The sequence below is a fragment of the Rhinolophus sinicus genome, chromosome 15 (assembly GCF_057876585.1).
Source record: "Rhinolophus sinicus isolate RSI-liver-muscle chromosome 15, RSI-T2T, whole genome shotgun sequence".
Taxonomy (NCBI): Eukaryota; Metazoa; Chordata; class Mammalia; order Chiroptera; family Rhinolophidae; genus Rhinolophus; species Rhinolophus sinicus.
The window spans coordinates 110,033,233-110,050,747 of NC_142515.1; the positions used below are offsets into that span (position 1 = coordinate 110,033,233).

The 17,515-nt window shown below is 38.0% G+C and overlaps 2 protein-coding genes across 18 annotated transcripts in view; both read right to left on the reverse strand.

The window, feature by feature from the left end:
* Positions 1–12,377, reverse strand: part of MND1 (meiotic nuclear divisions 1) — a 46,864-nt gene extending 34,487 nt beyond the window's left edge. Inside the window, exons 1-3 of the mRNA XM_019722334.3 lie at positions 12,313–12,377; positions 6,758–6,823; positions 2,829–2,886 (exon numbers count right to left, since the gene is read on the reverse strand). Of these exons, the coding sequence (XP_019577893.1) occupies positions 2,829–2,886; positions 6,758–6,823; positions 12,313–12,315 (127 nt within the window). The 5' untranslated portion in view covers positions 12,316–12,377. The remainder of the gene's footprint in view (positions 1–2,828; positions 2,887–6,757; positions 6,824–12,312) is intronic.
* Positions 12,378–12,638: 261 nt separating this feature from the next.
* TRIM2 (tripartite motif containing 2) overlaps positions 12,639–17,515 on the reverse strand; it is a 134,071-nt gene continuing 129,194 nt past the window's right edge. For all 17 annotated transcript variants that reach the window (XM_074338427.2, XM_019722550.3, XM_074338425.2 and 14 more), the window contains one exon: positions 12,639–17,021. In XM_074338427.2, coding sequence (XP_074194528.2) covers positions 16,869–17,021 — 153 coding nt within the window. In that variant the 3' untranslated portion in view covers positions 12,639–16,868. The remainder of the gene's footprint in view (positions 17,022–17,515) is intronic.

Genomic DNA, 17,515 nt, shown 5'->3' on the forward strand with positions numbered 1-17,515 from the left:
GCCGGTTTGATTCCCACATGGGCCAGTGGGCTCTCAACCACAAGGTTGCCGGTTCAATTCCTCAACTCCTTCAAGGGATGGTGGGCTCCGCCCCCTGTAACTAAGATTGAACATGGCACCTTGAGCTGAGCTCCCGGATGGCTCAGTTGGTTGGAGCGCATCCTCTCAACCACAAGGTTGTCAGTTGCCAGTTCGACTCCCACAAGGGATGGTGGGCTGCGCCCCCTGCAACTAATAACGGCAACTGGAGCTGGAGCTGAGCTGCACCCTCCACAACTAAGACTGAAAGGACAACAACTTGACTTGGAAAAAAAGTCCTGGAAGAATATACACACTGTTCCCCAATAAAATCCTGTTCCCCTTCCCCAATAAAATCATATATATATATATATATATATATATATATATATAGTATAGAAAAAAATAAATAATGTGACTGGTTCTCTTTGAATGGTAGGTTAAGAGGCAATTTTTGCTTCCTTCTTTTTGTTCATTTTAAATTTTTTTCCAACAATAAACATGCACAGCCTTTCTTGCTAAGAAAATTATAATAAAACTATTATGAAACATTAAACAGTAAAGAAATACATTGGATATTATGGTTGGGGGTAAGATTAAAAATCAGAAAGAAGTTTTAAAAAACAGCATGCGGGGCAGCCAGATGGCTCAGTTAGTTAGAGCGCAAGCTCTCAACAACAAGGTTGCAGGTTCAATTCCCGCATGGGATGGTGGGCTGCACCCCTGCAACTAAGATTGAAAATGGCAACCGGACTTGGAGCTGAGCTCTGCCCTGGAGAAACACACTGTTCCCCAATATTCCCCAATAAAATTTAAAAAAAAAATAGCATGCAAAAATACAGTTATATCTTACAAATGTTTGAAATTCATGAACAATTTGTTCATGAAATTCATGAACAATTTGTTAAATAAAACTGTACCAAGAAATTATTGACATTTTAATGCCCAAATAGATAAAATCTATTAAAAAGTTAAAGATTTAATAAATAAAATCAACACCAAATATGCAAAACATTCAACCTTACTTGTAAAGAAGTACAAACTGAAATGTCAAAAAATTCTAGAAATGAAAACACAGTTCTAAGAAATGCATTTGAGTATAATTTGGTATAGCCTTTGCTGAGGCAATCTGAGAATACATACAAAAAGCCTAAAACTACCCAAGTCTCTATTTTCTATTCTATTTTCTAGGGACACTTCCTACTGACATAATATGAGATGTGGAAAAAAATGTATGGGGGGTAGAGGAAGGGATGAATAGGCAGAGCACAGGGGATTTTTAGAGCAGTAAAAATACTCTGTAGGATATCATAATGATGGATCCGTGTCATTAAACATTTGTCCAAACCCATAGAATGAGCAAAACCAAGAGTGAACCCTAAGCTACGGACTTAGGGTGATTATGATGTGTCAATGTGGGTTCATCAATTGTAACACACGTACCACTCGGGTGCAAGATGTTGGTATTAGGAGAAGCTATGCATTGGGTGGCGGGGAGCAGGAAGTACATGAGAAATCTCTAGACCTTCCTCTCAGTTTTTCTGTAAATCTAAAAATGCTCTAAAAAATTTAGTCTTTTAGAAAAAAAATTATGGGTAGCATGTTAATTAATTCTAGCTGCAAATTTTGGGAACAATGTAGATGTTCAACAAGAGGTAACGGGCTAAGCAAGTGATGGCACAGTAGGTGGTCACAGAGTTAAACATTAGGAGATGCAGGTGTTGTAAATCATTTTAAAGCAATTGACATAGGTAAATGTGAGTAATGTGTTATATAAAAAAACACATGAACACAAAACTGTACATATAGCACAGTTCCTTCTTAGAGAAATGGACAGATACATACACACAAATAGAACCTAAGAATAAGACATCAAAATCCACCAAAATGTTAACAGTGGTGTTCTCAGAACAGAGATTACGAACAACTTTTACTTTCATATTTATAATTTCCATATTTATAATTCATATTTATAATTTCCAAATCAGTTAAAATAAGCATGTGTCGTTTTTATAATCAGAAAGTATTTTTTTTAAAAATGTAGTGGGTTTAACAAAATAGAACCCCCAGAACCTGTGAACGTGACCTTATTTGGAAAAAGCGTCTGAATAGATGTAATTAAGGATCTCCAGATGAAATCATCCTGAATTTAGGATGGGTCCCAAATCCAATGCTGTGTGTCCTTATAAGAGACAGAAGGGGAGAACACAAAGGGGAAGGCCAGGCGAAAACAGAGGCAGAGCTTAGAATGAGGTGTCCATAAGCCCAGCACTGCGGGTGGCCGCCAGGAGAGAAGCATGAAACGGTCCTCCCTCAGAGCCTCCAGAAGGAGCCAATCCAGCTGACACCCTGATTTTAGACTTCTGGCCACGAGAACTTCGAGAAACTAAATTTCTATTGTGTCAGGCCACCTCATTGGTGGTAATTTTCTACTACAGAAAACGAATACAGTTGTACAAAACTAATATACCATGTAAAGACAAAAAGTCACATTTAACAAATACTAGAACCTACATGAACAGTTTTTGCTTCTTTTGAAGTAAAAAATACCTGTAAATAAATATGTATATTTGTGTGTACATATATGTGTGTGTCTGTGTGTACACAGGCATGCATACATTACATTCCATTTTAATTTTCTTAGAGCAGATACTCCAAACACAGGAATCATGGCCATGGCCCAAATACATCATGAAAGGATTTTTACAAACATTCATCTCTAGCAATTTATGTTTCCATCAAGTGAAAGACTGTAGCAGAAAAGATGATGGACATTTCCCTAAATATCCCAGCATGTCTTTGATACTTACTAATGCCTTTCTCCTTGGGAGCAATCTTCTCCATGTCTTTTAACTGGAATACATCTTTCTGTTTAAGTTTTTTAAAAAAGAGATGAAAAACATGTATTTACTTCTACTATATATTTACCATAATTATATTCATACAACATTGTACTAAAAAACTATGCCTAGAAATGAACAGTGCAATAGAATCAAGCATTTTAGAGCTAGAAGAAATTGCTATTATCTTTTTCAATACCTTCAAGAGAAGTTGAAATGGACAGTTTGCATGAACATACAATTCTTTGAAGTAGTCGGAGAGGAGAACATCTTCCCACTGAAGTATAAAAACTAGTTATGATGAATCATTTGTTAACATGAGATAATCAGCTTCTCTGATTTCACTTTGATTTTAAGAAAACACCAACAGTCTTTGGTTAGCATATATCAATACATTACAGATTTAGCAGCTGTAACTAAAAGCAAAACATACAACTGTTAAGACTTGTTTACATTTATAGTTTCACGGAAGAGCCATACTTACACAATAGGAAAATTATATAATTCATAACTGCCTATCAAGCATTCACCTATACGTATTGCATGTCCACCAAAGGAAAACATTATGAGAAGATATACATGCAGAACATTTAGTCTTACAGTTGGAAAAAACCTAAACAGAATACTCCTTCCTTCTTGTAATAAGCCTTGGTTGAAGTGGTGAAAAAAACTTGGATAACAAAAGTGAAATATTTGAGAAGACTGAAGCATACAGTAATTAGAAGAGAATTATTGTGATTAGTGTTATGGAAATCTGGGATTTATTTCTTCCAAAATAAACTTGAAAAGGCAACTTCAATAGAATGGAATTGAGACTTCATAAAAATTTAAAACTTCTGCTCATCAAGGGCACTATCAAAAAACTGAAGAGACAAATACTGACCAGAAGATAATATTCACAAAACATATACCTGACAAAAGACTGGGTATAAATTCCACCACCACCCCCAAAGACAAATTGATGGATGGATAAAGGAGTGATGGATGCATACATATGTAATAAAGCAAAAGGAGTAAAATGTTAATGGTAGAATCTAGGTGTCGGACATATAGGTATCACTGTAAAATACTTTCATCTTTCATAATAAAATGTTGGAAAAAGCAATTTCATCTCATTACACTTAAGATTTAGTAAATTAAGGAAAACATGAAGTCATTGGTCAATTTTTGTACACTGGGAATAGACTGTTTAAAGGTAATACTTTAGGGTCTCAGAGAACATGCAAAGAATTACTCATTATGTTAGGACTCTAATGCATTAAAAAATCAATTAATCAAACCTATTTGCAAATACCTTAGATTCCCTGGAAAAAGAACATGAACTCATTGAGACATCTGCCTATGGGTGGTCATCAAGGAAGAGCTCCAGACACACTGGCTGCCCCAGTGCGGCTACTGTGTAAATCAATGAGCTTGCAAAGAGCTAGTCTCAGAACTGAAATGTGGTCATTTAAGTGGACAGTGAAAATGGTCTCAAGTAAATATTAGCTCTCCCCAGCATTAAAGAGACATAATAGAGGACAGATGAACACAATGGTTCTAGCCCGTAAAAACAAAGAAACAAACAAACAAAAACCTAACTGTGTAAGATACCATGGAAGACACATAGTTATAGTACTAGATAACTTTTATTATCCTCTTTAATAGATGAGGAAACTGAGACTTAGGTCAAATAACTTCCTTAAAGGCACAAAGCTATTAGGTAAAACAGACTTCAGGTGCCAATTGTCAATTATTGAGCTATACTGCTTCCATGTTCTCAAGTGTAACAGGCAAAGTATTCCTTTTCTATTACGTTAGCAACTTCATATATACAGAGGGTGCCAAAAATATATATACATATTTTTAAGAAAGGAAAAAACTGTATTAAAATTGTAATACAATGAATGACGCTAGCATTCATTTGATTAATGCCATCTTTTGAGCGAACGTCATACTACACATTGCTACACAGTAATTCACCTTGAAAACTACTACATAGATAACATCTCTTAAAATGTGTGTACGTTTTTGGCATCCCGTATATGTGTATGTATTTATATGAATCAATATATGAACTGAAATCAATCAATACAATCACAGTCCTGTGCTGCATAATGACATTTTGACCAATGTCCCGTAAGATTATAATGGAGGTGAAAAATTCCTATTGCCTAGTGACGCTATACTTAGCCATCCTCCTAGTGTAACGTACTACTCGTGTCTGTGGTGATGCTGGGTGTAAACAAACCTACTGCGCTGCCAGCTGTATAAAATATAGCACGTACAATTATGTGCAATACATAATACGTGCTAATGATAGTGAACGACTGTTACAGTTCATGTATTTACCATACTGTACATTTTAACGTTACTTTAGAGTGTACTCTTCCTATTTATAAAAGTGTGCTGTAAAACAGTATGCTGTGTTATGCCAGCAGCAGCCTCACACATCTCGTGTTTACTGCATCTCTTGATGCATCATTTTCTCTTGTGCGTGATTGAACCTTGTGTTGTTTTGTACAGTAACATGCTTCATAGGCTTGCAGCCTGGGAGCAATAGGCTACACCTCTCAGCCTAGGTGTGTAGCAGGCCATAGCACTGAGGTTTGTGTAAGTACACTCTGATGTTTGCATGACGACAAAATCGCCTAAGCCATTTCTCAGACTGTATTCTGCTAAGTGGTGCATGACTGTAATTGAGAGCAGAATTGAAAAATTTTCAATCAGAAACAGCCAATTTTGATATTGGAGAAAATTCTAACAATATCATAAAGGACAAAATAATTTCCCAACTACTCTCCCCAGCTTTCCACTGCCTGGTAGGAATTAAATTTACTTTTCTTGCTTTGAAACCATAGGAAAAATACTTCAATTCAGCAGAACAAATAATCATAATTCTCATGTACAAACTTCATCTATTTGTCCTCCTAATTATATCATCGTTATGACGAGACTGTTCTGCACTGACTTTCAGCAAGTCATTGCATGCAAGACTAGTAAGATTACAATGAGAAGGCCAACAGTATAAAAAGAAAAGGTCCCTAGAATATTTCACTTGTTTTACTGAGGATCTGCATTATCAAAATGAAAATGTCAAGAATTATCATTACTAATTTCGTATTCTATTTTGCTATTTTTCCCACATTCTTCACATTTGTATATGATGAAAATAGCCAGTAGGTTGGGGCTAGATTAGACTTTGAAGATCCTGTCAAGTATTAAGACACAAAAAGTTGATTTAAAAAAAAAATTTTTTTATTGGGGAATATTGGGGGACAGTGTGTCTCTCCAGGGCCCATCAGCTCCACGTCCTTGTCCTTCAATCTAGTTGTGGAGGGCGCAGCTCACTGGCCCAAGTGGGAATTGAACCGGTCACCCTGTTGTTCAGAACTCGCGTTCTAACCAACTGAGCCACCTGGCTGCCCAAAGGTAATATTTTTTTGTAGTTCAAAGGTATGGACTTTAACCTGGAAGCAAAGGAAAGCCACTGTATAGCAACACTGTAAACATGCTCTAGATCCAGGCGACCGGGTTTGAATCCTGGCTCTATCACTTAGGAGTCTCATAGGGTTAAAAAGGATGAAATCAGATCATCTGCACCACGTGAATGGCACCCAGGAAGCACTCAGTAGATGTGAGCTATTATTATTATCAGGCAGAGAGGGGACACAATAAAAAATATATGCTTCAGAAAGATAATTCTGGGTACAGTGTATAGGAGTCTGGCTAGAAGAGGCTCTGCAAACATTGGGATACGGTTCTTTAATACTCCATAGCTCACAGAAACCACAAATATTTGCAGAATTTTACTCATTCTTCGGGAAATTGGTGAATATTGATCTCTAATTAAAAAAAATACAGGTAACATTGGATGACATATACGTAAGGAAAAAATGCAAAATACTAAAACAACTTACCGTCTCAAAAAATATTTCCATCATGCGGGTTCTCTTTTCCTCTGCGCTCAATCCTTTTTTCTTCGACTAAAGCACAAAAAATTAAAAACAAACACTGCATTTTTTTAAATACTGTATTTTAAAACAATTTTCAGAAAGTATAGGCGTGGTCGTGTCTGATACCAACAGGTTTGATAACTCTCAGAGCCAGACCTAGACTGATTTTAGCTACTTTACTACGTACCATATGCCAAATCTTGTAGTAGGTGCTGCCAGTATAATAAAAACTGTGATTGAGACAGAGCTGGCATTTTGTAGAAATTCAATATTTACCAAATGATCCAGTGATGTGTCTGTCACTGCATTTACCTTCAAAAGACATAATCTCTCAAAAAAAAGAAAAAATTGACATGACTACTTACAATTGATGAACGGGTGCATGCACCAATTGCTACCAGGAACAGAATGAGTTAATCCCACGCTGGGGAGGGAGGAAAGCTAGCTAGGAAAATAAGTAGTCCGGATGAAAAGGATTTTGGTTCACCAAGACATGGGGAGAAAGGTATGCTGGGCAGACCATATACAATATTATGGAAGTACATGGAATGCTCCAGAAAGACTCTGGGTGATATTGTACGGTGCATGTAGAGGGAGTGGCAGGTGAGGTGAGAAAGTTTGTCGGGCGCGAGACGATGGAAGGCTGACTGTGCAGCCATAGAGAGTGGACTTTATTCTAGGCAACGAGGAGCTACTGCACAATTTCTAAAGCACGCATAACAGGATGAGTAACATTTTAGTAAGATAACTGGAGCAGCACTGTGGAGGGAGGCAGCTAAAGGAAGGAAAACCTATCCAAGAAGAAAACAAAGCCTACTGCAGGCTACTACTATTCTATAACTACTTTTCAGCCAGTTTGAAATTAAGATAATTAATATGTAACTGAGATGCATATTAATAACAAATTTTATTATACATTGTATATAGAGTATATATAGGTAAAGTCCAAAATTTAAAAAAGGAAAAAAATGTCAAATTTCCTTAATGCAAAGATTCACATAAAATAAAAGAGAATGAAAATCATCATTTCCAGAGCTCTAATGGAAGATTCCATACCAATGTCTCTTAAGTGATCTGCCTCTTTCTCAAAAATTGCATATAAATTGTTTAGTAAGAACTTTAAAACACTTTACATCACTTAAAAAGCAGATATAAATAAAATGACAATTAAAGATTGACCCTATCCCACCAAAAACTCCATCACGAAATGTGAGCCTATGAAAGATAGGGAAAGGAATTTGGAATTGTCATTCTGAATATACCGTGTTTCCCCAAAAATAAGACCTAGCCAGACAATCAGTTCTAATGCGTCTTTTGGACTTATTTATATAAGACTGGGTCTTATATAAATTTTTGCTCAAAAGACGCGTCAGAACGCATTAGAATATAAGACCGGGTCTTACAATATAATACAATACAATGTAATATATAATATACTGGGTCTTATATTAATTTTTGCTCCAAAAGACACATTAGAGCTGATTATCTGGCTAGGTCTTATTTTCAGGGAAACAGGGTATACACCAGAGTACATGAGTCTATTCTACTTGCAGAACCTAGAAACCCAGTAACTCATTTTCACAGTAATAGAATCATGCAGTGTTCCCTGATGAGTCATATGGATAAAATAAGTAGTCCGCATGTTTATATTTGTCTCTTTTTCCTCTGTCCACTCTCAAACACTGCAGTTCACCAGAGTTCTCCATTGATCCCCGCATCTCCTCTCACCTCTTCTTTGATCTCATCTGCTTTCAGGTTTCAACTAGCACTGAACGCTGAGTCCTCAAATCTTGACAGGAGTCCCTGAGGGTGTTCCCGATCTTCGATCTCCTGTAGCTACCTGCCTGCTGGACAGACTTCAAACTCAGGAGGTCTAATCTGAAATCCTCTCCCACATCTACTCCCCAAACCTGCTGTTCCAGATCTTGAGTTCAGTTAGATACCTTGATACCCCAGCCACCCTAGGTTCCTTCATTTTACTCCATTATCCAACCAATCACCGACTTCTGCCAATTTCAGTGCTTAACTATGTCACCAATCTATACTGTCTGCTTCATTCCCATTACCTATACCTCAATTCAGGCCTTCTTTATCTGTCTCCTGCAACACACCTGCAGTCCAATAAGCACACTGTCTTTTCTCTAAGTCCACATTCCACACAGCCAAAAAGCACATCTAATGATGCCTCTCCCTTGCTCAAAACCCTCAGTGGCTCCCAACTATCCAGAGGTGTCCCATACCCTAGAATGATAGACAAAGGCCCTCTATCACCTGACCCTGATCTACTCTCAGGCACCACTCCCCACCTCAAATTTTACCATACCAACAGGGAGAGCTAAGCAATTTGAGCTGTCATACAAAAACTGCTTGTAATTCTCCAATCGCAGAATGCTCTTGCGCATTTCTGCACCTTAAAAAAAAATGTTGTTCTCTCTACCCAAACACCTTCTCCTCTTACCTGTTCAAAACGACAAGTCTCCAAGGCTTCATTTAGGCATTCTCTAAGAGAACTTCCCTGGGCTCAGAGGCTGAGTGTTATTCCCTGGGATCCCAGAACACACCTTCATCAGATCACTTGGTAGAATTAAAAAGATGTTTACTTGTCTCTCTCAGCAGACTGGAAATCTTCCGAATATGAGCTGCCTTTGCCTTCCCAGAGATGAGCTAGCGCCAGGTTAGACAAAGCAGGCATAAAGGCCAGCCCTTAATTTCAGGGCTACGTGTCTAAAACCCCCTACCCTAAAATTTGAGGCTGTGCTCCCAAACCCCACGACACCCACTGGACCCACATAAATATGATGCAGGGTGAGATAATAAGAAGGAGATCTGTGATAACCATTTATTGCCTGGCTTGGAGAGATGAATCCGAACTCTCGGGTAGAGCACCACTAAGAAACCATCCAGACCTGTTCCCTAAACGTAGGATTGAGAGCTAGAGTTCAATACTGCTTTATCAGCCTCCCTTCCCGTTGGCCTCTGCAGCAGCTAAATAAACCACCCATGAAATTCACACCCAATTAGAAGTCTCCCTCAGCTTATTTCTCTAGTTCACTGGGTCTCAAACTGCCATTAGAATCATCTCAGAAGCTTTTAAAAAATACTGATGCCCAGGCACATCCCACATTAACTCAATCAGAATTTCTGAGAAGGGGCCTCAGCTTGGGCATACATACTATTTTAAAAACTGTTTCCAGGTGCTTTAATTGTGTCCCAGAATCTGAAGGCCATGTCAGGGGCACCTGTGGGGCAGTGAGAATCTCTTCAGGTCTTTAGTCTGTGGCTGCATCAGAAGAAAACAGATCCAAAGCTTTAAGAAAGGTTCCTAATATCTTGGTATTACAAACAGTTCCTTGGAGAGACCCATAGACTCCACAAAACTTTGCCCCCCAGAGACAGGCAATGAGGAGAATGTAGTGTCCTGGAGACACAGTGTAGGAAGGCTCTTATCACTCAACAGCTAAGAAAGTTATTCAAGAAATATGGATGAGCTGTATCATCCATTTACATTGTTTTCAGGCTAATTTATTCATCAGCCTCCTTTATGATTACAAGTAGTTTTTATTATTAACCACAGCAGGAGAGTATCATGGCCAGAATTAAAATAACTAATGTGAAAGATGCCATATTAACCTATATTTAGAAATTTCTCTGAAAACAACAACAACGAAAAATCAACAAGGGCTCATTTAATACTTAAGATTAAAGAAATCTCCCAATAGTGTAAGTTAGAGATGCATCCAAATTAGTAAGTAAGGGGACTCAAAACTTGACCTGAGGAAAACAAAGGAACTTTCTCCAACTAGAAGTTACAGAATACCTAAAGTCAGCACTGTTGATCAATTACAATAAAATTTTGCAAAATTAAAGGTAGATGGTATCTGCTACCCTCAGAAGTAGCAGGTTACACTGCATTTCTCCAATTCCAAAAATATGCCTGGACTTATAACAATTGTTTACTCAACAAGCCCAACCAAATCAAAACAGCTATTAATCAGGAAAGAGAACAAAAGTTATCTTTGATCAACAGATCATTAAACTTTTTTTTTTTTTTTTTTTGCCAGACAAGGTTTATTAAGCTTATGCTCAAGCACAAGGAAGGCAGCACAGAAGAAAGGAAGGTTCTCGGAACTGACTCCTAAACTTTATTTCTTAATCATTAATAAATTAATAGGAAGTATGTGTCTTACAAAAAGTTTTGTTCTAATTTGTTTCTCCATTATCAGAGGTAAGCATCTTAAAAGAGTTAACGGCACATTAAAACAGCAACTGTTAGAAAGCAATTCCCGAGTAAACAGAGATAAGGTAAAAGGACAAAGTGAATGCCTTTGTGCCAGATAATTCTCAGCAGTCAGTTATGGTAAGCCAATAACTCTGAAGAGAACTATGTTATCAGAGCACTGGCAACAGATTTAAGTGGGGTCCTGTTTGGCTGCTTACATCATTTCACGCCCAGGTGCCTGGGATGGGAGTTTAACCACAAAGAAGCCGTTATCAGTTATAATTACATCTGGACAAGTATCTTCATATAAACACGGTACAACCTAAGTCCTCATCCACCATTAGCTCAGCAAAATAACGGCCACTTAAGGACATTAAGACACTCAAATCTTAGGTCCATTTAATTAGATGCTGATTCTGACAAAAGCAGAAAAAAGTAGCATGAAACTTTGAAGGTTTATGAAAATGATTTGATGAACAGAAAGGTTAAATTCAGAGATGATGTGGCCTCTTAGCAGGACTTAACCGTCGTGGCATGTAAGGAAGACCAAGTGCAGTGCTTTCCTAACAAAGCGACTAGCTCCACCAACCAGCAGTCTGAAACACAAAAGTGCAACGATACCTGCCCTTCGGTAAAAAAAAAACCAACAACGGATTTTCACAGAAATCACCTAACTGGCATAAAGTGAAGGTTCGTTGGGTTACTTTTTACTTTTAAAATTGTGAGCAATTCACAAACGTGCTCTAACGTTGCAATGCATAGACCCACTCAGTTGCCAAAAACCAAGCGAGCTATCTGGGATCCAGAGGGGTCCCTTCGAGCCTGCCCACTGCCTCGCTAGCGTTTTATTTCCCGGATCTTAACAAGGGGCTGCATTTTTGGTGGCCGAATCCGGGGAGCCGGAGCCCAGATTCAGAAGTGACTCGTGGTCTCTCGGACAGAAGGCAGTTGGTGAGATACTCGGGTCACACTCTCGAATACTTCGCGTGTTTAACCTAACCCGCCGGGGACACAGCCGCGGGGTGCAGAAGCGGAGGGAGGGGACAGGAACCGCCGCGGCCCCGGGGCACGAGACCCAGGCGGCGCCGCGGCCTCCCAGCTCCGGCGGCGGAGGCAGGTGGGCGGGCGCGCGCTCAGGAGCGCCCCGCTGCGCCCGGAAAGTGCAGGGTGGCCACGGCGTCGACCTGGCGGGCCCTCCGTGTGAGGCTCAGGGCCGAGCATCAGCCCCCGAAGCCGTCCAGGGCCAAAGTCCCTGCAGCCCGGACACCAAAGAAAAGGAGCCGGGAACCTCAGATCTTACCATGGCGCCGGCAGCGCGTCTTCCGGCGGCAGGGCCTGCGCGGGAGGCGAGGGGCGGGGCGCGCCCAGAAGGGTTTGATTTTGGCGCCGACCCCGCCCCGGGGCGGAGCAGCGAAGGGGAGGAGGTGGGAGACGGACCGACCTTCGTCCTGACAGCGCGCAGCGACCCCTGGCGGCTCCGCGGAGAAGCAGGCCAGGGTGGGGTGGGGACTTCTCACTAGTATATTAACAATTTGGTTATTGCTATCTTCCACAAATTCTAGAACATTCCTTCATTTCCGAACATCACTAAAAAAGAGAGTATGTTAAATAAATAAACACTCATCCTGCAAACGGAGAAAACAAGCTTTATTATGATGATCTCAGATTTTCTGCATGGTAAAGATATACACGAGAATCTTGTTTCTCCTATGTTTCAAGACAATTTAAAGTTTTATTGTAGACTAAAGCATCCAAAATACTGTGGTACTTATGTAGCTACGAACGTACAAACACTTTGATGCACAGCATTTATTCTTTTCTTTAAATAGGCAGTCAGCATTTTGATTCATAAAAGAACAAATGATGAGAGTATATCAGTATCAATGTCAGAGAGAGCAAGACTTAGTGTTCTATACAGAAAACATATGAAACAGACCTATAAAGATGGAATGTACAAAATTTAAACAGAAAAAAAAGGAAGCAAAACACCTTCATACGCATACATAGGATTGAAAGGCTATAGAATTGAGAATGACAAAGAATTCTATTACAAGAATACACTCTTGTTGATGACAGAACATTCATGTCATAAAGCAAAAGCATTGTGTTTAAGGCTGTGTTGCTTTCAAAGGTTAATGGAAGTGCTGTACATTCATTGGAACAACAAAGCCAATTTATTAATAGATTTTAGAATATTAATAGCTTTCGTACATTCTCCACAGACAAACCACACAATCACTGCCACACAATTAATTCATCTTCAGAAAGTTTAAGATTAACATCATGATTTGTAGCTTACTGTCATTTAAAACAAAAAATTATTTATTTATACCAAACAAATCTTTAATGGGCACTTAGTTCCTTTATGGCAATACTAGATTCCTATTTATCAAAAATATTAAAATAACTGTAAAATTTTAAACCCTGCAATGTTTACAGAATGCAACAGTATTACAACTTTCAGTTTTAAGCAAAATTAGATGTTTGCAGCAAATAGCTTTCATTTTATCCTACCAGGAAATATCTTTTTAAAATTATTAAACTAAAAATACTCCTCCCTTTTCAGAAGCTGGTGAATAGAGAGGATACTATAGAGTCCAAACGTACAAAAAGCTTTTTTCCGTTAGAAGAAATCTGCAGATTACTTGATGGTTATTTGCTATTTCCTCCAATTCAGTAGGTATTACCAAAGCAATTATCTGAACCCTTTAAAGTTAAGGATTCATGGACACTTGCTGGTGTACGGCTATTCCAGTTAACTCCATATTAGGACATACCCTGTATACTTAGTAGTAGAAGCAAGTGTGTTCTCGTTTCATGGACCTGTAGTATTTATTTGCCTCAAATCCAGTCAAAGAATTAATTAAAATAAGGAAACTTGGGGACTTGTTTAGTTACTAGAGACTAAAGTTTGATCTAAATACTAAGTACCATTTAAAAAATGGCAAACAGTCATAAAAGCTTTTTATTCATATGTTTCTGAATGGTCAAGTGATTCTCTATGCCCCATGTCCAGCAGGGGAGGTCTGTATGGGGGGGGGGGGGGGGAGACTTGTTGTCACTGACCTTTACATTCTAACTGGCAATATTTTACCTTAAGTGCCCAGGGGAAATTTGAATGGGTAATTTTTCAGTGCTACTTATCATGAATGTATGACAGGTTCTGTACACTTGACAAAGAGAAATCAAACAATAATGGTAACCCAGAGAAAAAGTCACTTATTTTAATATCCTTCTCAGTTTACCAGAAACCATTTTCCATCAAATGTGAAAAAATTTCACTTAAATCTATTCGTATCTTAGCAGCACTTTTCCCCCAAAATATGCTTACTATGAAATACAGTAAATGCACATATGTATCTAAATGTGAAATGTTATTTATATTTTAACATATATGATTACATATTTTGAGGGGAAAATATAGTGTTTCCTGGAGTGCCCATAGCATGTTTAGTAAAGGATAATGGGAACAGGTCTGAATCAAACTATCTATTCTTTCCTTCCAGTTTGTGTCAATATTGACATGTAAAAAAACTAGCTTTGTCTTCAATCTACTGATTGAGATATCCAGCCTGCTTTGGTATGATGGCTGGTTAACTTCACAAATATAATTTAAATGTTGTGCAAAAAAACCCTTTAAGTAAACTAGTCTTAAGATCAATAATAGCCTGTGACAGAATCTAAATAGGAAGCCATTTTTACTTGTGAACGTAAACTAAAATTAACCAATTTAAAAAGTTTTCTTTTAACAGTCTAGGAGCTATCAAAAGCTTAGCTTATCTTTTATGCAGAATGTTAGTAAACAGCAAAATGAAATTCCCTCCCTAGAGTGTAAGCTCCAAGGTGGTAGGAGTTTTGTCTGTTTTCTCCACCACTATGCCTCCAGTGCCTAGAATAGCGCCTGGCTTCTAGTAAGCACTCATTAAACATAACGGTTTAAATTCAAAGACTTATTTCACTGATGCTAGGAAACAGTATCTTAACATTCTAAAAATGTTATTGAATTTTATAACTTTATCACAGACAGTCTCAAGTATTTTTGAAAACTACCTAACTAAAGAAATACTAAACCTAAATGTAAATCTTTCTGAAAAAAATTTTTTTCAGGTTGATTTGGGCATAAATTTGATAGACAACTGGAAGTAGCTAGATTTCCCTTCTAAATTTAAAAAAGTCCTATATAAGAGAGTGACTGAATTATAAATTAATAAGCAATAAACATCACATTCATATAATTATACATGGGAAATGTTTTCCTATAGTACAGTTCTAAGGTGCTTTCAGTGGAAAAAGATCCCAAAGTCATTATCGAAATGCCAAACATGACATCCTATTTGGTAGAACTGAGTAGAAAATTAAACAGTGGAAATAAACCACATCTTATTTTACAGTACCAATGAGATTAACGATTGACTAAATTATTCTTAACGTTTCTCAAAATGCATTTATAGTTTGTTTAAATTAAGTGTAACTCAAGTTCGATTTTTCTTTTTTGACTTGCTTTTTTATTTTTGAAAGCACAGAAGACTATTTTCTGACGAAAAGTCAGCCGATACCATCATTCCTGGAAAATGGCAAAAATTAAACTGCTTTAGGGCTTGTTCTGCTAGGACAGCTTTAAACTTCTCAATAAAGGAATGTGCTGAAGAAAGGCTGGACAATGCTTCTGTCTTTCTGAGTGCTGCCTATTTCAATACACCAAAGATTCAGCTATATATATAGATATATATAATACATTCTATCTTACCCTAATCATGTATACATAGTCATTTAATGCCTCTACTATTCATTAGACAATGATAAATAACCATAACATGCCCTTACCTGTAATGCTTTCACAACTTTGGTAACACTTGCTTTCTAAGGGGAAATCATTACTCAATCACATGCCTTTGGTTGACACCATCAGTCCTCCAAAGGGCTACTTATGGCTCTCTGTCCTAGGATACTGGTGTCCTACTACATGTGCTGACATTTTGCAGGAGGTAAAGCTTTCGCTTTCGTGAAGTGGAAGAGGAGAGACACATGTAAGAACATGGCACAGAAAACATGACTTTTTCTTGATTACATTCCAGTGCATTGATCTGGAGTTGGGCTATTTATCAAAAAGTAGCATGACATCTGTAAAATGCTTTTCAAAGCATTAGGAATTTCAGATTTCCCTTTGTTTTTTGATACAAAAGGAGCAGGAGAGAGAAAGTGAAAAGAACACCCAAAAAAGGATCTTTGATCTAACCCAGAATGGATGGGAAATTTGCATTTAATTTTAAGTGCTAAACTCAAGAAGCCTGCGAATCACAGATGAGAGGATTTTGCAAGACAGTCTTAATTTTTCCTAAAGTAATTATTTATATGTAGTTATTGATAACCAAAAAATGTCACAATGTCTACTGTAAAAGTGAGGTTAGAAGATTCTCCCGGGTCTTGTGACCGAGGTTAAAGTATACAACTACAACAGATTTTATTTTTGTTTTGTTTTTTTGGAAGCTCTGCACAAAAGCTACCATTTACAGGATTAACAAATAACTTTAAATAGTCTAGTTTTTCTAATGCTTTTTTGATTTGCAAAATTAGTTTAACTACATAAATCCTTGTCCTATAAGCCATAGTTCACAGGTGTAAACTTTGCAGTTTTATAGATTCAGTAGAAGAGATTTTTTTTTTAATCCTATAGGTCAATTACAGAAATCAGATATGCAGTTTTTAAGGAAATTGTTACATTCAGCAATAACCTTGGAAAGTTCGCCCATGATTCCTTCCAGCATGAAAAGTCTAATATAATCTGGTCCCGCGCCGAGAAATCCATTCCAGTTAATAGTGCAAGACCTTTGTAAGGGGCTATCCAGCTGCCCACTGTTACTGTAAGTACCGGTAGACCTTGAAACAGTGGTTCCCAGAGTCTGCAACCACAACGTGACCGTCCGATGTCAGGGCCAGGCCTTGGGGGCCGTAGAGTGGGTCAGCAGATGTGTTAATATAGGACAAAAACGATCCACTTCCATCAAAAACCTATGAAAAATATACAGTGTTATAGGAAAAGGCATAGTAATGTGATGAAATGAGAATTAGAAAACTCTTGATGCTAATGTTTTTAATATAAAAGCATTGTGTGTAATACCCTAGGTTTATTTAGGTCACTATCATATATACAATCATTCCCTCCACTTACCTGGCTTTTTCTCCTCTCACTCTCTATGTCCCAGAGTTACTGACAAAGAACATGCCATTGGAAACCAGAGCTTACTTACATTCTTACAGGAGTCACATTGGAAGGCAACAGCCCTGGATGGTGCTTGAAAAATGATTCTTTATTTCTCACCCTAAGCCTTCACTCCCTCTCCAGCCTCACGTCCCTTTTTTATCCCCAATCATCAGAGAAAAATCAGCAACTAGATCAGAGAAGAATGGTCCCGAGTCATAATATGCAATGAGAAATAGGGGTTATTTTTTTCCTTTTCAGAAGACAGCAAGTCATAAGAAGTCAATGGTTCAACATGTACATT